The sequence below is a fragment of the Podarcis pityusensis genome, assembly GCF_964106645.2.
Source record: "Podarcis pityusensis genome assembly, chromosome: 11".
Taxonomy (NCBI): domain Eukaryota; kingdom Metazoa; phylum Chordata; class Lepidosauria; order Squamata; family Lacertidae; genus Podarcis; species Podarcis pityusensis.
The window spans coordinates 10,733,689-10,760,015 of record NC_138036.1 but is presented as its reverse complement, the minus strand read 5'-3'; the positions used below and the strand labels follow the sequence as shown (position 1 = coordinate 10,760,015).

Sequence of the window (26,327 nt, the reverse complement as noted above, 5' to 3'; positions counted from 1 at the left end):
CGGCGCTTGCACATGCACAAAAGTGTTAAATTGTGCTTTGAGCATGCGCAGAAGTGCCAAATTGCGACCCGCGCGTGCGCAGACACGCCGGTGCGGGTTGTGAACGCTGCGGGTTGCGAACGTGCTTCCCGCACGGATCACGTTCGCAACCCGAGCGTCCACTGTGTAGGCAATGTACTCTGTGTGTGTGCATAACACACAAATAGACACAGTCTCGTGAAAACAAAGTGACTGTGATCTAATATTTTATTGGCTTTCCTTTATTGGCAAGCTATGTTTAATGGAGGGAGGGAGGCGCTTCAGAGAGCAGTTTGCAAACTGCTCTCTGAAGCACCTCCCACTCTACTTGAAACAGCTCATCTGGGCTGGCTGCCCTGCCCCTCACTGCTTGCTTGCTTGCTTGCCTGCCTGCCGGTCTGTTGTCATGTGGGAGTTGCCGTGGCCACCTGTTGGTAGCCATGTGAACTGCAGCATGACAACCGTCTTATAATTTTATCTATAGTATGATAACTACAGATCAGGATAGGCTTTCGTGGAAAGTGCCATAAAACTTTCTGTTGTGTTTGTTGGAGTAGACCTGACATGGCTCCCCCGCTGGAGACATAGTATTTATGGCAAGCTGGCACAAGCATGCCTGTCTCTTGATGGTTGAGACATTGAGTGTGACTTGCATGTGTGAGCAATCCGTCTCATATTAAAACACCACACAGTCTTTTATCCAGGCCGTTGGTTGGTTGAGTGTCTTTCAGTCCCCTATTTGTTGCTTTGCCTTTGGTTGTTTTTGTGGTTTTATTTTATGGTTTTCTGGAAGCAGCTAAATATATTTTTGTTTGTTGGTAAGCTTTTCCTGCTGGGTTAAACGGCCTGTGCCTTTTCTGTATTGTGTGAAAACCTATCATTAGTTGATGGTTTTTTTGTACTGTTTTAGTTGTTTGTATGTAAATTGTCTTGAGACCAACGAAGAAGGCAGTTATTAAATAAATAAATGATAATATAAGCTGTGGTTTTATTTATTGGTCGTTTGCTTTTGTTTTTACATTCTTGTGACCCACCATGGTGAAGGTAAAGGGTAAAAGGGCAGTCTGTAAGTAGGAATATTTTCCCCTCACCCTACCTTACCTCAAATGACATGCTTTTCCATTGTGTCCTTTCACCCATCCTTGAGAATTCCACCCACTGGCACTCATTTGTTAACTGGTCCATAGGTTTCACAGGTGTGGGAAGTCATTATACAAGCGCTAAAATGCCTTCCTTCACTGGACTCACAAAAACACAACACTGCTTTTTCTGGCAGTCCTCCTTCTTCCCTTGAGGGCTCCCTACTTGGCCCACAAGTCATCATGAAACATATATTGAAATGGATGTTTAAATCCCTGTGAAGGTTTCAAATAAAGCTATGCCGTTTTGATTAGAGGGAGATAAAACGGAAAGCTAGAAAGAAAAGGACTTTGCTCGCTGTCCTCAGGAGGAGTTCACTGGAAGCACACTTAATCAGGCAGAACCACTGAGCTAATCATAAACAAAAAAGTTTTTTTAGTGTATAATCAGGTAGAAAATATACATTTTAAGCAGTGCAGCCAAGGTTTACGCCCATATGCCAGCAGTTGAAAAACAAACTGTGGGTTGATTTTTTTAATTTCCAACTTAGAAATCTTTTTGTTCTCCGGTGCAAGATGTGCGCATGTTTCTGTTATTTCAGCTTGACTCGTTTTGAAGCCATGGGGCAGGTCAGAACAGCCCCATCAGCATGTCATGGGAAATGGCAAATTGCTGCACTCCATTTGGAGTAAATGTTACTGAAGATGAAAACCGCACTTCAGGTGCCGTTTTGAAATCCTCCAGACCACTCTGGACTGTGTTGCCTCAAGAGGCGGTAGGGCACCACAGTGCTTGAAACTCTGAAGGACAGCCTCTCTCAGATGCTGGCAACACTAAGAGGAAGTCAGTACCGCTTGAATGAAGTATTGACTTGCCCATGAAGATAAACCAGTTAGAGCTCTCACCTGGTCTGAGATGCCAGCTGGTTTAAGATGCTGCCTAGGGAGAAAAGCAATGACAAACCTAGACAGCATCTTAAAAAGTAGAGACATCACCTTACCAACAAAGGTCCGTATAGTAAAAGTCATGGTTTTCCCAGTAGTGATGTATGGAAGTGAGAACTGGACCATAAAGAAGGCTGATCGCCGAAGAATGGATGCTTTTGAATTATGGTGCTGGAGGAGACTCTTGAGAGTCCCATGGACTGCAAGGAGATCAAACCTATCCATTCTGAAGGAAATCAGCCCTGAGTGCTCACTGGAAGGACAGATCCTGAAGCTGAGGCTCCAATACTTTGGCCTCCTCACGAGAAGGGAAGACTCCCTGGAAAAGACCCTGATGTTGGGAAAGATGGAGGGCACAAGGAGAAGGGGACGACAGAGGACGAGATGGTTGGACAGTGTTCTCCAAGCTACCAGCATGAGTTTGACCAAACTGTGGGAGGCAGTGGAAGACAGGAGTGCCTTGCGTGCTCTGGTCCATGGGGTCACGAAGAGTCGGACACGACTAAACGGCTAAACAACAACAACAATGGTATACCTTGAGACCGATTTGTCTCACCCATGGGCGACTTGTGCCAGTTTCTGGAAACCACAGGAGGCGAGAGTGCTCTTGTGCTTGAATCCTGTTTGCAGGCTTTCCACTGGCATCTGGTTGAGAACAGGATGCTGAAAATAGATGGGCCATTGGACTTCTCCTGCAGGGCTCTCCTTACGTCATTATGGGGCAATCCTAGCTTCTCAGCAGCAGTATTGCTGCCACTTACCAGGAAGAAGTGAGGAGGCAGTGGGGAGAGCCAATAGAGCGTTCCACATAACACCGGTCTTGAAAGACCTACACTGGCTCCCAGTATGTTCCTGAGGACAATTCAAAGTGTTGGTGTTGACCTTGAAAGCCCAATATAGCCTCGGTCCAGTATACCTGAAGGAGCGTCTCCACCTCCATTGTTCTGCCCGGACACTGAGGTCCAGTGCTGAGGGCCTTCTGGCGGTTCCCTTGCTGCAAGAAGCCAAGTTACAGGGAACCAGGCAGAGGGCCTTCTCGGTGGTGGCACCTGCCCTGTGAAACGCCCTCCCACCAGATGTCAAAGAGGAAAACAACTACCAGTCTTTTAGAAGACATCTGAAGGCGGCCAGATGGGTGGGGCATAAATAATAAATTATTATTATTATTATTATTATTATTATTATTATTATTATTATTCCTGCTGACGTACCCACACCACACCTGCCCCAGTAAGTGGCCCTGAGACTGCTGCCACGAAGCCAGTGTATCTGCTCTGGGAATCATGATGCGAAAAGTGATCTGGAGTTCCAAGTCAATGCATTAGATTACAGCAGTTCTCAACCTATGGGTCCCCGGATGTTGTTGGACTACAACTCCCATCATCCCTGAGCTCTGGCCTTCCTAGCTAGGGGTGATGGGAGTTGTAGTCCAACAACCTCTGGGGACCCACAGGCTGAGAAAGCCTGCATTAGAAGTACGTCAAACTCAATACGATTTAGCAAACACGTGGGGAACCTTTCTCCATCCAGATGTGACTGAACTGAGATTCCCATCATCGCTGGCAATTGCTGGAGCTAAAGTTTGGCAGTGTTTTGCTTTTACAAACTGACGCTCTCTGTTTCTTTCCCCCCAGTGTCCGCCGAAAACTTTTTGTACACCTCTTTGGGAGGAGACACATCCATAGAAGGAGTGGATGACGCAGACGACTTTGAGAAAACCAGGCATGCCTTCACTCTGCTTGGTAAGGGATTGTTTAAAAGATGACTTGGATGGTTTCCCAGTGGAACATTTGGATTGATATGGCTGTCCTTTGCAGAAGGCGCTGCATAACCCCTTAGGAGCTTTTGTGTGATCTCATGACCCTTGAAGGCATTTGGGTGTGGGTGTGTACGTGCATGCAACTGCAACACGCCCAAACACACACACTTAGCTTTACCTTGCTTGTCTACCTATTTAATTTGAATAATGCATTGCAGGCATATAGCTATTCGTGCTTTCATTGACATGGCAATTGATGTTGCCATGCTAGTCAATGAATTGGTTAAATTAGTAGATGATTCACTCCAAAGATTTTTAATCAGACCGCAAGTTTGTTAATTCATTTTAATAAAAGTGTTTGCAAAAATCTATGGCTGAGAAGATGTATTCACACCACCACCCTAGTTTCCTGCAAGGGAGCAAATGCTTCTAAGATGGTGCTTCCTGGAATATGTGCAGGTATTGTTTAAAAATATTATATATGCTTTTTCTTCAAAAAATTATTTACTTATACACATATTTGTGCCGATTAATCAATCCATTAAAATCTGTTTTGGTTTGTGCTAAATCCGAGTGTTGATCCATCTAGCCCAGGCATAGGCAAACTTGGCCCTCCAGATGTTTTGGGACTACAATTCCCATCATCCCTGACCACTGGTCCTGTTAGCAAGGGATGATGGGAGTTGTAGTCCCAAAACATCTGGAGGGCCAAGTTTGCCTATGCCTGATCTAGCCCAATAGTGGTTGCCTATCAGTGTTTCACAAACTTGGGTCCCCAACTGTTATTGGACTACAGTTCCCATCATCCCTGACCACTGGTGCTGCTAGCGATGGATGATGGGAGTTGTTGTCCAACAGCAATTTTGCACCTGTTATTCCAAATTTTGCACCATTGAATTGGTTTCTGTCCCCTGTATAGATTATGCAAACTGGGCAGGACATCATAATTTCTCTTATTTTGTATAAGTCTTGTTTTGCTTTGCATAGTGGGTGGTGCTATATTACCCCCGAGATATCAAAAATTAATTCTGGCCCTTCTCTGACTTGAGATTCGAACAGGCATTGCCCACACATTCATGCATATGCTTGGAACCAGGAGAGCTGGAAATAGGAATGTTGTTATTGCTGTTATTTTAAGGCTGAGGTTCTTAGGGCAGGAGCAGGAATCACACCCTATAGATCTCCTGCAGCCACGTGAAAGCAGTTCTCCAGGCACATTCCCTCTGTGAAAACTGGATATTGGTTGTTTCTTTCAGGAGTGAAGGATTCCCATCAGTTGGCCATTTTTAAGATACTCGCCGCTATCCTGCACTTAGGAAATGTGGACCTTCAACCAGAACGTGATGGAGAATCCTCCAGTATATCAGTAAGTTCACTGTGCTGTTGCTGCTGTTGTTATAAATAATAATAATAATAATAATAATAATAATAATAATGCTAACAATTAATTAATTAATTACCTGTCCTTCACCCTGAGGCCCCAGGACATGTCACAACAATTAAAAACAATACAGTCATACCTCGAGTTGAATGTGCTTCGGGTTGAGCGCGTTCGAGTTGCGCTCCACGGCAACCCGGAAGTAACGGAGCATGCTACTTCCGGGTTTCGCCGCTTGCGCATGTGCAGACACTCAAAATGACATCATGCACGGAAGCGGCGAAACGCAACCCGCGCATGTGCAGATGCGCCGTCGCCTCTTGCGTTCCGTTTGGGATGCGAACGGGGCTCCGGAACGGATCCCGTTCACATCCCGAGGTACCACTGTATTAAAAACAGTTTAAAACAATCAGGAATACGGTAAACTTGGAAGAGGCCATTTGTGCCATTTGTTTTGTCCCCAAATTCTTGATAAAATACCGTATTTTTTGCTCTATAAGACTCACTTTTTCCCTCCTAAAAAGTAAGGGGAAATGTGTGTGCGTCTTATGGAGCGAATGCAGGCTGCACAGCTATCCCAGAAGCCAGAACAGAAGAGGGATTGCTGCTTTCACTGCGCAGCGATCCCTCTTGCTGTTCCGGCTTCTGAGATTCAGAATATTTTTTTTCTTGTTTTCCTCCTCCAAAAACTAGGTGCGTCTTGTGGGCTGGCGTCTTATAGAGCAAAAAATACGGTAGTTTAGGGCTCTTTCAGTATTGTGCTACAGCTCTCCCACTTGCCTAAGCTTGTGGGATAGCTCAGTCGGTAGAGCATGTGACTCTTAATCCCGGGGTCATGGGTTCAAGCCCCCCCCCCCCGCTGGGCAAAATATTCCTGCATTGCAGGGGTTGGACTAGATGACCCTCAGGGTACCTTCCAACTCTGCAGTGCTGGGATTCTATAAGTCTGGGGAGCAGCTAATTTTAGCTGTGCAGTTAGAGAACCGAAGACTCGAATAATAATAATAATAATAATAATAATAATAATTTTTATCTATACCCCCCCCCCAGCGAAGACCGAGCTCAGGGCGGTTAACACCAGTTATAAAACAATTGATTAAGATTCAACTTAAAAACAACATTAAAATACAACATTAAAATGCAGCCTCATTTCAATAGAAACTCAAATCAAAAACTTTTTGGGGATGAAAGCATCAAATCTTCACCAAGGCCAACTATTCAGACTGGTCCTACCTGGGCCAGAAAAAAGCCAGGGAAGTCCCCTAATAGGAGTCCCATCACAGAAGGAGAAAGGAAAAAGGAAAGAAGGAAACATGTAGGTTAAGCATGAGGAAAGTATTCAGAGTGTGCTGGTCCTTAGAGCAGCATCTGTACCTCCCAAATCAAAATGCCTGAAGAAAACACAAGCTCATGAGTAACACATCTTAAAAAAAAGGTGTACTAGCAGTTCCCCTTTCTTCTCTTACATGCTTCTTATTCAAGGCAGTACGAATACAATAATATAAACGCGATAGTAGCGCTCTGTGAAATCTGTGGCCATTGTGATGTCCTGTTTCAGGGAAGTTTTCTGCTTTAATTAAAATATCCAAATGTGCTTTTGCAGTGTCGCTGTTACCCAAGAGATGGGCTGTTTTAATTTCAGGGCTTTGATCAATTGGGTACATAAACAAATCTTCTCTTGTAGCGTTGTCTTCCCTTAATATCATTGGTGTTATTTAATTAAAATGTAAGTACAGCTCTGTGACGCTAGAGCCGTCTGTTAACTCATTTAATTAGTGATGAGGCAACCTGGTGTAACAGAATGTGATTGTGTAGAGAAGAGATTGGCTTTGTGTGGCCCTCCACTCACAACTTCTTACAGGGGAGCAACAGTCCCAATGGGCTATTTGTCTCTGTTCTGGCTTGGGTATGGCAGTCAATTGCCAAGGAGCACATGGCAAAAACTTGAGTGGTGCCTCAGGTCACAGTCAGGTTAGGAGGTATTGCCTTGAGGCATGTGGCACTAACCCACATTCCTGACCCTTCAGCCCTTACTCAGTTCAAGGCATGGTCCCTGTTTTAAAATTGCTGGCTGCCCAATTTTTTTACTAACATGCAGTTTCTCAGGGTTAAATAAATGTGAGGCTCAAATTGACCTTGATCCTAGTTGTAGGTGTATGCCATTGTAAAGCAGGGGGTGTTTAAAGCTATGCTTGCTCTGGGAATAAGCAATAGAAAGTACCGTATTTTTCGCTCTGTTTCCACCTGCGTCATTTCCACTGCGGCTATCCGCAGCTATCCCTGAAGCCTTCAGAGCGCAGCGCAAGTTCCCGCTGCGCTAATGAGGCTTCGGGTTCCTTTTTCTGAAGCCGGGAGAGCAAGACTCTCTTGGCTTCAGCGAAAGGAACCTGAAGCCTGCTGAGCACAGCGGGAACTCGTGCTGCACTCCAAAGGCTTCAGGCGGCTATCCCAGAGGCCTGGAGAGTGAGAGGGGTCGGTGCGCACCGACCCCTCTCACTCTCCAGGCTTCAGCGAAAGCAACGCGAAGCCTCCGGAACGCGGAGGGAGCACTCCCTCTGTACTTTGGAGGCTTCACGTTGCTATCGCTGAAGCCAAGGAGCCAGCATTCGCTCCATAGGACGCACACACATTTCCCCTTAATTTTTGGAGGGGAAAAAGTGCGTCCTATAGAGCGAAAAATACGGTAACTCTCCTCCTGCTCCTTTTCCTCCTCGTTTTCCAAAATAGAAGTATGTGGCAAGTTTTCCAAAGGAAGTGGTGATGGAATAGGCATGAAAAGCAAACACTGTTGAAAGGAGGGCACCATAGTAAACGTTCTTCATTTCCGTTATCTAATTGGCCACAGGGTGTGGAGAGGTCCTGTTTTTAAATATAGTGGACACTCGGGTTGCGAACGTGGTCCATTCGGGATGCACATTCGCAACCCGCAGCGGCGCGTCTGCGCACACGCAGGTTGCGATTTGGCACTTCTGCGCATGCACAGAGCGCAAATTAGCACTTCTGCACATGTGCGACTGCTGAAACCCAGAAGTAACCCATTCTGGTACTTCCGGGTTTCGGCAGTCCGTAACCCAAAAAAATGCAACCTGAAGCAGCTGTAACCCGAGGCATGACTGTATTTGGAAGTAAGATACTTTGCTAATCTACCCAGAGGTTCTCTAGTAGATCCCAACCCACCTTTGGCCCACCACTGGTCTACATAGAATCATAGAACTGTTGAGTTGGACGGGATCCCGAGTGTCATCTAGCCCAACCCCCTCAAGGCAAGAATCTCAACACATGGTCCCCCATCCAATTGGAAGCCATACCGGACCCTGCTTAGCTTTGCAAATGGGCCAGCAGCTTTATTACTGCACCAATAGGAGGTGGGAAATCAGGGGTAAAATAGCAGCATATGGCAAATCTGAGACTGGTTAAAATAGCAGTGAGGTTGTTAAGAGCCTGGATGACCTTATGAGCTGAATTTGGACATTGCTTCATTTGGAATAAATGAAACTGGGAGCGCAATTCTGCGAACAAGCTTCATCACTCAAAGCGAGCTTCAGCTCTCAGAACGGAAGCCTCCGCCCCTCGCTTCCTTTCCCCTGTTAACCAGAGGGGCGGGTGGGCTCTTGTCATCTGGTCCGTGTCCCCCATCGCATGCTTTGCTGAATTGGATGTCTTTCTTTATATCCTAGAAACAGGATGAACACCTGCATAATTTTTGCAGATTGCTGGGAGTAGAGCACAGCCAAATGGAGCACTGGCTCTGCCATCGGAAGCTGGTCACCACTTCGGAGACCTATATCAAGAACATGTCTGTCCAGCAGGTTGTGAACGCCAGGAATGCACTGGCCAAGCACATTTATGCCCAGCTGTTCAACTGGATTGTGCAGCACATCAACAAGGCCCTGCACACCACGGTCAAGCAGCATTCGTTTATCGGGGTGCTGGACATTTACGGGTAGGCAGAAAGCCTGTTTTCATTTGCCAGGACAAGGTTTTTGCTGGACGCTTGAGATTGTTTGCATTGCAGTTTGCAAAATGGTTAGAGCCGTGTGTGCTGATGGGGTGGCTGTTTGCTTATCCATGCAGGAAAACAGTAATACTTGGCAGAATTTGTATGGCACTTTTAAGGAGGGTTGTTGTTGTCCATGGAGTTTAAGGAGGGTTACTCAAATGCAAAGGGACACGGGTGGCGCTGTGGGTTAAACCACAAAGCCTAGGGCTTGCCTATCAGAAGGTCGGCGGTTCGAATCCCCACGGTGGGGTGAGCTCCCGTTGCTTGATCCCAGCTCCTGCCAACTTAGCAGTTTGAAAGCACATCAAAGTGCAAGTAGATAAATAGGTACCACTCCGGCGGGAAGGTAAACGGCGTTTCCGTGCGCTGCTCTGGTTCACCAGAAGCGGCTTAGTCATGCAGCTTAGACAAATGCCGGCTCCCTCGGCCAGTAAAGGGAGATGAGTGTCACAACCCCAGAGCCATTCACGACTGGACCTAATGGTCAGGGGTCCCTTTACCTTTACCTTTACCCAAATGCAGGCCGAGACTTTTGCTGAGACTATGGAGGAAGTTATTTGCAAAACTGATTGAAAGAGAGGTAGCTCTTTTTATGTTGTGAACCGCCATGAGATCTATGGATAAAGGCGGGTTTACAAATTTAATAAATAAACTGCAATTGGGAAACAAGTGCAGACCCCATGCGTCTTCTGTGGACACAGTTGCAGAGGCAACTAAACGCCAGTTTGAGAATCACAGCTGTGGAGTACTGGGTACTTTTCATATTTAATTTTGCTGCTGCTTACAACAGTCCTGTGAGGTAGTACAGCCCTCTGTTTCCAACAGTTTCAGTCATGTTTTGATTACGTCTTGATTAATGGAGGTTCCAATTGTATCCTTTTAAAAAAACAACTAAGCTAGCGGTCAGCACCACATATTGTGGCAATGAGTTCCGTAAGTTAATCATGGTGTGAATAAGTGCTTCCTTTTGTCTGACTTGCGTCTATTGTCAATCATACTTGTTTGGGTGACCCCAAGTTCTGATTTTATGAATGCAGAAAGAAAATATTTCTCTGTCCACATCATTCATAATCATATCCACTTTGTCTCCATGGACCATCTCCCATCATCACTATTTTCCTAAAACAAAAAACAACCCAACTTCTTTATCCTTTTGTCACAGAAGAGATGCTCCACTTCCTTGATCAATGGGACAAAAGAGGTGTGAAAATTGAAGGATTTTTTTTTTTTAAGTAACCTAATAAATCCGTACAAGTTCTCTTGATTTCAGAGAGAGTTTCCCCCTGCCAAGGATGGAGGTTTGACAAGCCAAAAGCTATTAGCGACACAGGAAAAAAGAGAGAGGCATAAGACCAATGCAAAAAAGAAAAAAAAAAGCTTGCCAGTCAGAGACATCTGAGCTGAGAACAGGAATCCGAATTGAAGGCTAATACCCATGAAAGATTAAGTTAGGCAAGGGGGTGTCTATTAGTGTGAAATTCATTTTCTTCACCCACCATCTGGTGCTTATGCCTATTTGTCAGAGAAGGGGTTTGGGAATCACTGCCCTAAAAAAAGAAAAACTGGGCTAAGTGGCATCGTTTAATTGATCAAAGAGACGCTTCGGTGCAATGAGCTTTGCCAGCAAACGTCAGGAATATGATCTCTTCAGCAAAAGAGCTTTATCTGCTAGGGACGCTGGTGAGAATTAGCTGCTGTCGTCTCTCGTTGTTGCACCTCTCTCTAATGAAAAGTCCGCATGGACACAAATCGCAGAAACGAAGCAGCGGAGCCCAGTTGCGTCCCGCTGGCCTCTCCAGAATAACCTAGTTGGCCACTGTGAGAACAGGAATGCTGGACTAGATGGGCCTTTGGTCTCATCCAGCAGGGCTCTTCTTATAATAATAATCTATTTCTCATACACCACCCATCCTACTGGGTTGCCCCAGCCAGCTTCCTACAACAACAACAACAACAACAACAACAACAACAACAACAACAACAACAACATAAAAATTAAAAATTAAAATAATAAAATTTTATTTATATCCCACCCTCCCCAGCCAAAGCTGGGCTCAGAGCGGCTAACAACAGTAAAAATAGCACAGTTTACAGTCAATTAATTGAAATACATTCTAAAATCAGTTCAGAATCAAATTAATGGCAACTATTGGGCTAGAGTGCTATGAGGATTACAGAAGGAGGGGGTCAGACTGTGCCTTGGCCAAAGGCCTGGTGGAACAGCTCTGTCTTGCAGGCCCTGCGGAAAGATGTCAAGTCCCGCAGGGCCCTAGTCTCTTGTGACAGAGCGTTCCACCAGATCGGGGCCACGGCCAAAAAAGCCCTGGCTCTGGTTGAGGCCAGCCTAACCTCCCTGTGGCCCGGGATCTCCAAGATGTTTTTGTTAGAAGACCGTAAGGTCCTCCGTGGGACATACCAGGAGAGGCGGTCCCGAAGGTACGAGGGTCCTAGGCTGTGTAGGGCTTTAAAGGTTAAAACCAGCACCTTAAACCTGACCCTGTACTCCACCGAGAGCCAGTGCAGCTGGTATAGCACCGGGTGAATGTGATCCTGTGGTAAGGAGTCTCGCCGCGGCATTCTGCACCCGCTGGAGTTTCTGGGTCAGTCTCAAGGGCAGCCCCACGTAGAGTGAGTTACAATAATAAAGCCTGGAGGTGACTGTTGTGTGGATCACAGTGGCTAGGTCAGGGCGAGAAAGGTAATACAGCAGCAAACATTAAAAGCTTATGGCAGGAGGAAAGGGACAGTAAGCTGAGCACAATGGGCCATGGTGAAAATTTATCATGGGCCGCACCGTTGTCATTAGTATGCATGCTTTATTTGCATGCCTTTCCGCAAATTAACACAAACAGCATGCAGCCATGGCCTGGTACATGCAGTGAATTTTTACCCACCTCAATTTGTTATATACTGAAATGTATCTTGGGGATATGGCAAGGGATCATACATCATCATGTCCAAAGCTAAGGTTCCAAATGGAAATGCTTGTGGAATTCTCCTGGCGAGAGAGTTTTAATTCATGTTCAGCCATATTTGACACATTTTAGTCAGGCCTAGAACTGCCTCCCAACAGCTAAAAATCTGGAGTCACTTAATCAAAGATCGCGAGAAAGCTTGACAAATTGTAAAATATAATGGAAGGTGATTTTCACTTGAAGCCTCTATTATTATTTTTTAAGAGTAGGGTATCCCTGGATTGTGCATTTCAGACTTTCTCTGTGGTTTTCATAGCTTTAGAACTTGTTCAGTCTGCCCTGCAGAAGGTTCCTGAGGGCATCGTGCAACTTGAGAAGATACAGGTTGCCCACATATAGTTCTGATAAAATAACCATGTGCCCAGGAAGTCAAGTAGCCTGGTGAGTTAAGCAGAAGTCTTGAACTAAATTATTTGAGTTTTCCATGGCCGTTTTTCCAGCTTTGAAACCAGAAGTTATAACCCTTGAGCCCCAGGCAAGTAAATTATTAATGCTCTTAATGCTTCTAATGGGCTTGGAAGACAAAAGTTAAGCATATCTTCTGCATAGAGAAACATACACTGCGGACAGTTGGATCTTTTCAAATCTTTGTCGGCAGGCAGATCCTTTGGTTATGGCTTTCCAGCAAAACCGCCAGTGTCTTATTAAACTTACTAGGTGTTTGCAGGATGCAAAAAGGCCCAACACGCCAGAAAGCTAAAACATTTTGGCAAATTGTACATGTTTTTAAGATTTTGTTTTCATCTTCAATTTGAAATCTCTGTGGCTTTACATTTTTCATGATAAGCAATGCTTCCTTCAGACTTAGTCCAGTACTCATCCTGCAGAATGTTTTGGTTCCCTGGGGAGTGTATAATTGCAGCTTCTGATTTTTCAGAAATAAAAAGAAAAGAATTCTGTTTTGCAGAAGGTTGGTGTGCTATAGCTGTTAGTGTTGTGGAGATCTGGGTTCAAATCCCTGCTCAGTCTTGAAACTCATTGGCTGATTTTGGGCCCAGTCAATCTTTTCTCAGCCTAGCCCTAGTAGCTGTGAGAATGAAATTGGATAAACCCCTGTGTACATGGTTTTGTTTTTATCTGGAAGAAGATGAGCTATAACTATGACTGGATGCATTATTAATTTTTTAAAAATTAGGCATGTCTGTGCTTTGGGTTTCCATTGAGAAAGAAGTGCCAGATAACAAAGAAGAAGAAAAGGGGAATTAGTAATTTAGGCTTTATCATACCATCTCTCTAGCTTACTTTTAAAAACTCCACAATGTTTCCAGTCTTAGGGTGTTTTCACACACTGTGTTAACAAGTACTCGTGAGCCTGACTCTGGTGTTTTGTGTGTCATGTATGAATTCATAAGGGCATAAGAGCCAAAGTCCCATGTAGTCCAGCATTCTGTTCTCAGAGTGGCCAGTCAGATGCCCCCAGTTAACTATTGTGTGAATGGTGTTGTTGTTGTGAATAGTGGGCCCAATCTGGAAGGGGACCCTGGTGTTGGAGAGAGATGGGGCAGGAAGTTTGCACAAGCGAGTTCGTTTTATTCACACATTTTTGTACAATGCCCTGCTCAGTAACGGCAATCCTGCAAGATGGATCGCTGTTACTATCTCAGTATTGCAAATGGGGAAACTGAGGCTGGGAGGTGGTGGGTTGTGTGAGGTGAGGCTAGAATTGGCGACTTTCGATGTTTACAGTTTACGCTCGGAAAGAAAAAGTAAAACTCTGTTTTTCACTTAGTTTGTTACCCTATATATTTGGCTGCCCAGGCTATCCTTATCGGATTTGGGCTGATGTGTCATTGCAGGAAATGTTGTTTTGTCCTCCCTGTCAGCAGAATGTGGTGATGGCCACCAATTTAGTTGGCTTTAAAATGGGATTAAACAAATTCACCAGGGATAAGGCTATCAGTGTCTACTAGTCTTGATGGTTATACTTCCAGGATCAGAGGCAGAATGACCGTGAATACTAATTGCTGTGGAGAAGCAGTGGGAGAGAGTCGCTGCCTCCATTTCATTTATTCGTTTATTTTGTGGACCGCCCTTCAACTGAAGATCACAAGGCAGTTCATAATATTGAAATTACAAAATGTGAACACAAAATACATACTAAAGCAAAAGCAAACGCAAACCAATAACCCCTCTCCCACAACACATTTAAAAGGCCATAGAATATTCTGTCAGCCAAAGGCCTGGTTATAGAGAAACATTTTTGCCTCCTTGGGGTGAGCATTCCACACACAGGGAGCCACCACAGAAAAGGCCTTTCTCATGTTGCCACCCTTCAGACTTCTAATGAAGGAGGCACGCGAAGAAGGGACTCAGATTATGATCTCAGGATCTGGGTCAGTTCATATAAGGAGAGGTAGTCCTTGAGGTATTGTGTTCCTGAGCCATTTAAGGCTTTATAGGTCAAAACCAGCACTTTGAATTGGGTCCAGAAACTGTTTTGAAGCCAGTGCAGTCAGGCCAGGATGGCGTTATATGCTGAAACCATCTTGCCCCGGTGAGCAGCCTGACTGCCGAATTCTGCACCAGCTGAAGTTTCCAAACCGTCTTCAGAGGCAGCCCTGCATACAACGCATTGCAGTAGTCTAATGTAGAGACTATCAGAGCATAGACTTTGTTGTGTTCATGGTCTTTCCAGAGGCATTGGACATTCTGGAAAATAATATGCCAGATGAGACATGCCTTTGGTCCAATATCCAGAAGAGCTGCTCTTCTCTGGTTCATCCTACATCATAGGAAAACATCTTGTATTCAGTATTTGTGCCTTCTTTCGTGGAGACAAAGGGACGGTTCATTTCCCAATTTTTAGGCTGCATGCTGAAATCGCAATATCACAAATACATTTCTAACAGCCTAAATCTGAATCGTTGAGCAGAAATTTCCTTAATCGACCTCAAAATGGGGGGGATTGGATATCCACTGGAGCAGCACACTTACAAACTGTAAAAGTTAATGGTTTTATCTTAAGCCAATGGTTTTATCTTAAGCCTTCAGTTCTCTTGCTCTGTTAGAGTTAAGCTGTTATATATGACAATAGAGGAGCTCTTAATCTGATAAAATCGGGAAAATTGGGGGACATTTTTAACTGAATGCCGCCTGTATTAAATAACAAGATTGCAGAGCCCGGAGAGTTACAAATGCAGCCCTTAAAAAATGACAACAAAAATACATTTTAAGCCCTTTATCTTTATGGTCCAGTGGAAGTGTTCTGCCTTAGCTGCCTTTTTATCTTCTCAAAAGCTTTATTAAATGAATAGAAAGAAGCTCATGTTTTTGCCTTCTTCTTTCCCAGCAATAAATACAGAGGGAGAGAGGGAGGGAGGGAGACAGCGACAGAGAGAAAGGTGGTGCTTATTTAGATGTTTAGGTCATTCAGAACATAAGAGCCGTATTGGATCAGGCCAATGACCTTTGTAGCCCAGTATCCTGAGGCGGTAGAGGAAGTACCTTTAGGAAGGAGGTGTAGAGGTGTGTGTGTGTGTGAGAGAGAGAGAGAGAGAGAGAGAGAGAAGCACAGTGGGGGCCTCATATTCCCAGGGTGGCCCCTACTAAAGCAAACAGTCTAATTGGTCAATGTCTAAAAGATATCGAGCATCAGAACAACCCGGCCACTATAAGGAAATTCTGCCCTTGCTATGTTCAGTTTCCACCTCTCCATTTTGATTCTCTGGCTCCATATCTGCACAAACTTCTTATCCCAAAATGCAGACGTGCTTTTACACTTGCAAGACTGGATGTTTTGCCATCTGGAGTACTTGAGGGTCAATTCCAAAAGATCCCGCCTGAGAAACATCTTTGCCCCTGTGGAGATGGTAGCACCGAAACAGCGGCACACGTCCTCCTGTCTTGCACTCTCTACAAAGACCTGAGGAACGAAATCATCACCCCACTCGTACTAACCATCCCAGGGCGCTCAACCACTGCCACAATATCAGATCAAAATGAGCAGATAACAGCAAAGTTTGCTAGGTTCATAGCAGGGGCAATCAGAATAAGGGCCACTAACTGACGACTGATTCAGGACTTTAAATTGTGCTCTTACATCAAATTTCCTTTTCTGTGTATACTGTAATGTTTTGCTGTTGCTATGGCCATTGGCTAATGCAAATAAAGTTCTATCTACCTACCTACCTACCTATCTATCTATCTTCCCAGGGTGGCTTCCCAAAAAATAAAAATCAAACGATTAAAATGTAACTGCAAACTCAGATTTTAGAAATGGTTCTGTGTAGCCTTGACCTGAGAATGTTGTTTTGGTCTGCAGGTTTGAAACTTTCGAAGTGAATAGCTTTGAACAATTCTGCATCAACTATGCCAATGAAAAGCTCCAGCAGCAGTTCAACTCGGTAATTTGGGTTTATAGTTTTTATTTTTCCACAGTGACATTGTCTGGAAATGTGGTGAAGAGGGATAGATAGAAAAGCAAATATTTTTTAATATGTGTAAAAGATGGCAAGGGGGTCTCCAACCACATTACATTTTTAACACACAACAGGCTTTTTCTTTCAGTTGAGGTTGTTTTGTTTTCGCTGAAAACAGGATGTATTATTTATCATGTTAAAATTACAGACAAGCCCTCAGTATTCATGGTGGGTCTATAATCTTTTGCATGCTTGCTTAACATAATGGTCCATTGGTTTCAGTGGGGTTTACTCTTGTGAGGAAGAGTAGCCTGTATCTAAATTGTAGCTGAAAATGTATTTAATCATCTCCCAGATTCAGAGACTGCTTGTATTTGTTTTATTTACTTATAAAAAAATATTTATAAGCCACTGTATCATAAATATCACAGTGGTTTGCAACAGCAGGAAGCTCTCAGAGTTCCCAACTATCTAATGGCCTGACTAATAAAAGTTTTCCCATCCTATTTTTTTAATATAAAAAACCAAGTTTTTCCAGCCTTGCTGAATGTGGACACTACAAAATATACATTTAAGAGAAGAAATGGTGTTTTATGCTCTGTCAACCCTTCTCCCCCCCCCCCAAAAAAGCAGGCAACACTTCCTCACTTTCCCCTTCTCCTCCCCCATAACAAATGAAATACAGGTGAAGAAAGCAAGGAACATCCTCCCCACAACAGATAACCTCCCCCCTTGCCCTAGCCAAACAATTTTTAAAAAGCAAAAACCAAAACTAACCAGTCATTGTCCTATGGAATTAGAAATGACCGTGAAATTATCATTTCACTGAAACATTATTGGTGCAACTTTTTAAAGTTTCAGTGGAACTGTTTCCCCCAGTGCTAACTTGCATCTTTACATTTGTATGAAAAGATGCAAGCTTCTTCTCTCTCCTGTACCAGGCAGTGAGAGAGGGAGAGCAGTGCATATGCTGGAACTCTCCGTTGGCTGTTGCTGAAAGACCAGCAAATTCGGGGTCCTCCAATATCCCCCCAATCCTGCTGATGGCTGTGAGATCTCTGTATCTAAGAAATAGTGCCAAAGCTTGCTTTATGTTCCTCCTCCCTCCCAGTCCCCTTTCCTTTTCTGTTGTGTCTCTTAGGCAGGTGCTGTCATTCCACTGCTATTCGAAAGCCACTTGGCGAGCCTTTTTCAGCTGCAGAGGAGAATAAAAATGCCTGCTGCTACTACTAATAATAGTGATCCTCAGGTGCCGCTTTCCCAGTCAGCCTAGATTTAAAAGAGGCAGGGAAAGAATGAGTTGGAAGGGACCCTAAGGGTCATCTAGTCCAACCCCCTGCAATGCAGGAATATGGAACTGTCCCATGTGGGGATTGAACCTGCAACCTTGGTGTTATCACAGCACTTTACACACAGCACTTACCTGCGGGGAAGAAGGCAGCACGACTGTGCTTCTGGTTTCACTCTCAGTGCCCATTTTTGCACAGGCCCCATGCCTTGGGTGTCTGTCCCAGTGTGTGACCTTTTGAGAATCAGACATTTGGAATAACAACAACAACAACTTCTTTTTATTTATACCCTGCCCATCCTGGTTCAAAAACCAGGCTCAGGGCAGCTAACAACAAATTTAAAACACTTTAAAACACTTAATTCTAAGAGTAGGATAAAATACAGTATGAAAACATGAATAACAATAAAAATCAAAAATCAATTAGATAATCCCCAGGGCTAGCTGGCTGAATTTAAAGCAGGCATTAAATCTAGAGAGTGACTAGGCATCTGGGCTTTGAGAAAATAAAATAAAATCCCAGTAGGCCCTTGAGAACATTCCTTCATTTATCATCAGATTAGTTTTTCCTAAATCCAGACGGACCTTTACTGTCTTTCGGTTGCAGCATGTGTTTAAACTGGAGCAGGAGGAATATATGAAGGAGCAGATCCCGTGGACACTTATAGATTTTTACGACAACCAGCCATGCATAGACCTTATTGAAGCCAAGCTGGGTATCTTCGACTTGCTGGATGAAGAATGCAAGGTAAGAAGAGCCAGAATCGTTCTTGGTCACCCTCCATCTATACGAGTGTCACAATAAGCAATAAGCTTTAAAGGCTTTTGGAAATTCTGCCTTTGCTGCTCCTATAATCCTCTGCTTAGCAGAGCAGAGCTGTGGCAGGGCCATCCTTTTGCTACCTGACTTACCTGCCACACAGTTTGTTTGTTTGTTTGTTTGTTTGTTTGTTTGTTTGTTTGCTTGCTTGCTTGCTTGCTTGCTTGCTTGCTTGCTTGCTTGCTTGTTTTATGAAGGCAGCCCTGTATGGAGAAGTTTTAAATGTTTGCTGTTTTATTGCGTTTTTAATATTTTGTTGGGAACCGCCCAGAGTGGCTGGGGCAACCCAGTCGGATGGGTGGCAATAACAATACAGTCATACCTTGGTTGACGAACGGTATCCGTTCCGGAAGTCTGTTCGACTTCCAAAACGTTCATGAACCAAGGCACAGCTTCCGATTGGCTGATTGGGCCCGGAAACAGTGCCAACAGCCGAAACAGACGTTCGGGTTCCAAAGAAGGTTTGCAAACCAGAACACTCACTTCCGGGTTTGCGGCATTCGGGAGCCAAAATGTTCAAGTCGCAAGGCGTTCGTCAACCAAGGTACAATTGGAAGAAGAAGAGGAAGAAGAAGTCTATGAACATGACTAAGTATAGGTCCAACTGAAAATGTATGACAGTAATTAGCCCTGGACGCGGGTGGCGCTGTGGGTTAAACCACAGAGCCTAGGGCTTGCTGATCAGAAGGTCAGCGGTTCGAATCCCTGTGACAGAGTGAGCTCCCGTTGCTCGGTCCCAGCTCCTGCCAACCTAGCAGTTCGAAAGCACGTCAAAGTGCAAGTAGATAAATAGGTACTGCTCCGGCAGGAAGGTAAACGGCGTTTCCGTGTGCTGCTCTGGTTCGCCAGAAGCGGTTTAGTCATGCTGGCCACATGACCCAGAAGCTGTACGCCAGCTCCCTCGGCCAATAAAGCGAGATGACCGCTGCAACCCCAGAGTCGGCCACCACTGGACCTAATGGTCAGGGGTCCCTTTACCTTTTACCTTTACTCCTTTGAAATTAGCGACGGGTTTTTTGGGCCCTTGGCCGTCCCTGGAAGCAGGATAGCACTTTGGGATTCCAGTAACAGACACGGGGTGTGGGGAGGCAGGGCAGTGAGCAGAACCTGCATAAAGAATAAATTGTGCAAAAGTCCATTCTTGTCAAATCCTCACATTTTAAGGATGCCGTGAGTAAACAAAGGTGGCATTATCTTGATTGCATGGCAAAATTTTATGGAAAAGCCTTTTCAAAAATAAACTTTGTTACTCAGTACAATAATTAAACAGAAGATAAAATAGGTCATTTGAGGTGTGTGGGATTGTGATACAGAGAAGCAAAGGCTGTCAAGTTACTGCTGAAATACGTGTTTTCCGCCTAGGTGTATATCTGCTTTGAGTAATTAAGACACTAAGCGCTTTAAACTTAGAAAAGCTATTGTCTTTTAGTGCTGTGCTTTCTTGTTTTGCTGAAACACAGGATGCAACCTGAATGAATCAACTTTGTGTTTCATTTCTGCATATATATTTGTTTACTTTTCTCTCAAGCACTAGTAGCATTGCCGTAAGAGGTGATAATGGTGCAATAAAAGTTGTAAGGAAAATGTTGGGGTAAATATAAAAGTAAAACGCTCAAAACGTTTTATTCTCAAGCCATGAAAAGCCTGACCAATACAAGTGTCCCAGTTTGCCATCAAAGATGCTCACCTATTTGGTATGTTACTGGAGTGCTAGCATGTTTTGATGAGGTCTCAGTTCAGTCTCTTAACTACCTGCATCTAGGAATGGACAGATCAGTCAATATCTGGTCCGTACCAGTTTTGCATGTGTTAGAATAGACTTGCAGAGTTGGAAGGGGCCCTGAAAATTGTCTAGTACAACCCCCTGCAATGCAGGAATCTCAACTAGATCATACATGACAGACGGCCGCCCAACCTCTGCAATGGTTAGAGGGCTGGACTAGGATCTGAAAGATCAGGATTCAAATCGCCAATCAGTCAGGCTCATTGGGTGACCTTAAGCGGTCACAGTCTTTTATAGCTCACCTCGCAAGATTGTTGTAAGGATAACATGGTGAAAGGAAGAGCCATGCAGGTAGACTTGAGGTCCTTGGAGGAGAAGTGAGATATACATGTCCAGAATAGTTGTGCGCAGGGGTTTTGTCCTTGGGTAAATTTTACCAGAAAAATATACTAATCCAGCTTGTACCAACTTGGGACCTCCCAGATGTTTTGAACTACAGCTTCCATCAGCTAATGGGAGTTGTAGTTGAAGACATCTGAGGAGCCACAGGTAAGTGAAGGCTGGATTAGTGCAAGTGGTACTGGTCGTGTCATTGTCGTGTACTATAATCGTATCATTGCTGCGGAACAAACTGGCAGTGCAAATCTCCATTCAGAGCTGCCTCGACCCTAACAACATTTTGTAAAATCAGCATAAGCCATGTGCTTTTATGCTGAATATTGATGTGTTTCTGTGTTAACACCTCTCGCTTCCCTCGCTTTCTTTCTTTAAGGTCCCTAAGGGAACAGATCAGAACTGGGCTCAGAAGCTGTACGATCGCCATGGCAGCAGCCAGCACTTCCAGAAGCCTCGCATGTCAAACATCTCCTTTATAGTTGTGCACTTTGCAGATAAGGTAATAGGAGCGGCTGGAGAGTGTGCTGTGTTCGGCTGCGTTCTGTGTGGCGAAGGGCTGAGTGTGTTTTGTGGCAGCTGCTGAGAATGTGTTTACTTTCCTCTTTATCTTCAAATGCTCAGGCTAGTCTAGAATCATAGAATTGTAGAGTTGGAAAGAACCCCAAGGGCCCAGCAACCTCCAATGCAGGAATGAGTTGAAAGCCTGAATTTGGGGGGTAGGATGGGAGCTCCAGCTCCAGCTGCTTCATTCAGTTGCATCATAGTGAGAGCCGCTATGGTATAGCAGAACTCCCTCTCTTTGGAACTCCCTGCCTGTTGACACCAGGCAAGCACCTTTGCTGTACTCTTTTTGCTTTTTCATACAGAATGTCGGCATGAATTTCAGTCTGGTTTTATTGTTGATTTTAATTACATTTGAAGGTTATAGATGGTTGTTTTTCAGCTTTGTTTTACTGGTAATTTCGTTGTTGCATTCTGAAACAGGCAGGCACTGTGGATTTTAAAGCTGTCATTTTTAATTACTACCTTTGGATGTACAGTTATACCTTGGGTTACAGACGCTTCGGGTTGCATGATTTCGGGTTGTGTACCATGCCGAACCTGGAAGTACCGGAACAGGTTACTTCCGGTTTTCAGTGCTTGCACATGCGCAGAAGCGCTAAATCACACTTTGCGTATGTGCAGAGGCGCTGAATCGCAACCCCCGCGTGCGCAGCTGCGGTGCTGCCGGTTGCAAACGTGCTTCCCACACGGATCACATTGCAACCTGAGTGTCCACTGTAGTCTTACCAGATTTTATGCTGGTAGCTGCCCTGGGCACCCTTCAAGGAGGAAGGTGGGATATAAGTTTAATAAACAAACGAACAGACCAGGAAATAGGTAGGGCAGTTTTTAACAGCAGATTCAAGTACCTCACTTCTTAGAAATGACTCTTAATTCATGCCAGATGGTTAAATTATAGGATCAGGGCCCCAAAACAGTTGGCAACCCTTTTCTAACTCCCCAGTCAACCTTGAAGCTGCCTCAGTATGCTTGGACAGGGTTCACCATCTCAGCCTAATGTACCTTGCCATCTCCCCCTTGAGTCTCTTGTCTGCATTTCAAGTTATAATAATAGCAGACTCTCAAAGAACCAGCTGCGAGGATGGGTGGAGAGAACCTGCATACACAGTCTCTCTCCCACACTAGTGTCAAGTCATGTTCAGTTAAATGGGACAGCATCTTGATGGATTAGAGAAGCAATGGGCTAGGTGTTCACTGAGTAAGGCCCATCACTCTGGTCTGCTGCGACGGATACCTGGCGGCCTAGATGCAGTGCCATAATTATGTATTGATTGGTTAGAGCGATGGATACAAATCAGAGAAAAATAAGTCTGGAGCTTCTGCTATCAGATGCGGTTAAAAGCTCTTTGTTAAAGTTGACTGTCCTTCTTTGAAAGACACTTGGCCTTCTTAATGTCCCTTCCTTTCCATGGCTCTCAGACTGCACATGGAAGGTATATCTGTTTAGTTCCAGCTGGAGGAATCTGAGCAAAAGAGGCACATTAGTTGGGGCTGATCTCCTGCCTTCTACCCTTCCCCCTCGTGCTTCATTCCTCAGTCCAGCTTTGGTTCTGGAAGTGAGACAGTTAGAGTAGATGTGCTTGTGAGCAAAAAGCACAGTGGGAATGTCAGTGTTAGCTGCAGAAAGGCTCCAACTTCCTATATTTGTCTGTCCGTTTTGGTTGAAAAATGTAGACCTCCACTGCCAATTTTCATTGGACCACTGGGGCGCACACAGATTTAAGTAAATGGATCTTCTGCTGTTGCATGTTTGGATCTAAATTAGAAGGGCTCTGGAATTTTTTATAGGGAAAGGTAAGTGTGAAAAGGGTTCCACGGAGTGAAAATTTAAAAATTTATGCAATTTTTCATAGTAACGATCCTTGAAAAGAAGTCTGAGATACTTTATGGACTATTATTGTTCAGTCTGTGATATCTAAAGTATTGAGGAAAGATTCTGGGAGATGCTTCTAGCCTGCGAGTTTTAAAGATCTATTTCTCAATCTTTAAGATCTGCTTCTTAAAAGCTTGGAGACTAAGCTCAGAGCAAATAAGCATATTTTATGGGCCTCAATTAACATGTACGGTTTGCATGTGTTTTGAAAAGGAAATGAAAAGCAATTTCCAGAGAGGTCTCTAAATGTTGTTGATTATCCTTATAATTAGCTCTCTGTTAACGACTGATTTCCTCAGAGGTCTGGTTCTGGTTTCCTTGATGCCGACCTGAGAGAGATTTTTATACTTTCCTTATTTGTTGGTTCAGACTGAAATGTGCTTTCTGCCTTAAGCTTCGAGGATAGATGGGAAAGAGCTAGAATTATTTGCCACAACAACCACCCCACTGTAAATTTCACTTGGTAACTTTTGTCCAGCCTTCTGCCTTAAACTAAGCTATTATCTGGGGAATGATTTTCTTTGGAAGTTTATGCCATAAGAATTTCAGAGGCTTAAAAGTCTCAAGAGCACAGTTGGCTTATATTCGGGAAACATCTGCTCTATATAGCTCTTGTTCGTGTATTACTCCATAGATTCATGTTAAAATCCTGACTGTTATAAGTTTCTGGTATTCAGAATCGCTGAGATACTGGAAGCAGAAAGGCAAGGAAGAAGATGGCCGGCAGTGTTTTGTGTGTGTATATATATGTGTAGGTCAACTCAGATTGGATTTCGGAAGTCACAAACCAATCACTTGAGGATTCCATCATGGGCATAGATAAGATTCAGGATGCCATCAAAAACAATGTATTTGAAACCTTGTGGCTCATCTCTGTGTCTGAAAAAATGTCTGGGTGGGTTTTTGTTAGGATAATCTACATTCAAAATCTTAACTCTTGTCCCGCATCTGCTATGTTTCCCTGTGTCCTAGGTGGAGTACCACTGTGATGGATTTCTGGAGAAAAACAGAGACACTGTACATGAAGAACAGATCAATATACTGAAAGCCAGCAAGGTAAACTCTGAGATACCAGGGGGTGGAATAAACTTAAAACTGACATTCCAGCATTACTCATGGTTCCTGCTTAGCCTCCTCTTCTTGCTTCCCATCCTTAATGATTCGCTTAAGATTGAATTGTGGAGAAGAAGTGTCCATCTTGGTTTCATTAAAATAGTGCAAGGTATCATTGGCATTCTACAATCTGCAAGAGTCCTCATGAGGGTAGAGGGCTCTTGAAGAGCTCACAATGATCAGATGTTACCAAATATTAGCTGATCCCTGGCCCCAAGGTAGCCAAGGGATGTACATTAACATTCTGGTTGGTACTCTTGCCTCCTGAGGTGTGGGTTCCTTGCCACAGCTAGATCCTTCTGTGTTTAGCCCTCAGTTGTTGATACTTTACGCAGGGTGATCGTTGTATATAAGTGGGCAAAGCAATTCAAGTTCTCAGTCCATCGTGCTGGGTGTCCCTCCAACCAGCCCTGCCTGATTCGATTGGCCTTGGCCATCACGGGGCAACACGCTCAAGGAGCACTGCGATGCACCTCCTCAGGTGGCAGGTGGAAGAAACCACCAGTAGCTTTCCCAGTGGTGGTAACCAGTGGAAACCTCAGTAAGGGGGCATTTCAGAAGGATGGAATGGAGCCAAACTGGCACAGGACCACTGACACAGGGCTCTAGAAGCAACAATGACTTTGCGACTCCATCAAGCCCTTGCTGCTGTCCAGTGGTCCTCAAACTTTTCCCCCTGGGCCACACTTTCAGAATGAAAATTTGCTCGTGCCACACTGAATATTTTTTACTGGTAAGAAATGCATTGGAAAACAGAAAGATACGACTCCTAGCAGGGCTTGATTTATTACGCAGAACGCAACTGCTTTATAATATGATCATGGAACTTCCAGAAAGTATAAAACAAAACAGCTACATAAGGACACGAATCCGTCCCGAAATATAATTATAAATGAGCCTCTTATGTATGTGTATAAATTCAATGAAGGGTGTGAGTTTGCAGTATTACTTGATGTTCTTGCTCTCATTTTGAAAAGATATCTATCCATATTCTATATACACTGTATATGTTTTTTAAAAATGATACTGCTTAAACCCCTATGGCTACAGTTAGAATTAAACATTTGTGTGTGTGTGTGTGTGTGTGTACACACATGTGCAAAAACTGCAAAATTCAGCAGTTCAAAGCAAGATTGCCACCAAACACCCTAGTGAGCCACAAGCCATCTGTAGTAAGCCTTTGCATATTTTCCCTCCTTTGCAAATAGATTTCCCCCCCCCCCAAGGGGTACATGAGTCTAATGCTTCTCCCCTAGAGGTATGTGCTCCCATTTCATCTGTTTTCAGTGGCTGTTCTCCCCAGAAAAATTCAAGGGCAAAAGCCCAACCAGAACTCCTGGAAAATCAGCCAGACTGGGAGGGAGGGCGGGAGGCAGCAGCAGGGGCAGCGAAGAGCTTCCCCCAAAGAGATTGGGACACAAGGCAGACTGCATGGAGCAGATAACACAGTTTAAATGGCAGGTTAATTTCACTTTATTGTTAGGATTCAGGTGCTCTGAGCCAGAGGAGCAGGGAGAAGCAACAAGCAGATAAAAAGAGCCCAAGAAGGAACACCAAAGCGTTGGTGCGATATTGTGAACAAGATTCTATTCCAGTTAGCAGTGTGCGAGTTAAACAAAAACCTTTCTTGCAGTCTTGCAGCTTCTGGCTGGACAGATTTATTACTGTTACTATGAGCTGTGGTGAACATCTTTCTCTTGAGCACAAAACAGTGGCGCTTGCCCAGATCCCGCTTCTGTAGGTGTATTAGTACAGATGGAATGAAGGGAGGAGAGGAAGGCTTTTAGCAGACAAAGGAGCCTTTCTTGCAGATAAAGGACCGGCCCTGATTGCTCCTTTCAAGAAGCAAATCAGTACAGGAGAGATGTTTGCTCTATTGCAGGAGAGAAAAGGACTTTAAAAAAAAAGTTGCTATCCTAAACACACTGGGTGGAATTCAGAGTCACACTATTTCAAAGGTTCCATCTCTGCAAGCATTGTTGTTGTTTAGTCATTTAGTCGTGTCCGACTCTTCGTGACCCCATGGACCAGAGCACAC

At 44.3% G+C, this 26,327-nt stretch overlaps 1 protein-coding gene across 3 annotated transcripts in view; it reads left to right on the top strand.

Annotated features, from left to right (window-relative positions):
- The window catches only part of MYO5B (myosin VB), a 307,859-nt gene that overhangs the window by 172,689 nt on the left and 108,843 nt on the right, over positions 1-26,327 (top strand). For all 3 annotated transcript variants that reach the window (XM_080973376.1, XM_080973378.1, XM_080973377.1), the window contains exons 8-14: positions 3,677-3,784; positions 5,058-5,167; positions 8,857-9,122; positions 16,416-16,497; positions 18,408-18,548; positions 21,116-21,238; positions 24,149-24,232. In XM_080973376.1, the coding sequence (XP_080829502.1) occupies positions 3,677-3,784; positions 5,058-5,167; positions 8,857-9,122; positions 16,416-16,497; positions 18,408-18,548; positions 21,116-21,238; positions 24,149-24,232 (914 nt within the window). The remainder of the gene's footprint in view (positions 1-3,676; positions 3,785-5,057; positions 5,168-8,856; positions 9,123-16,415; positions 16,498-18,407; positions 18,549-21,115; positions 21,239-24,148; positions 24,233-26,327) is intronic.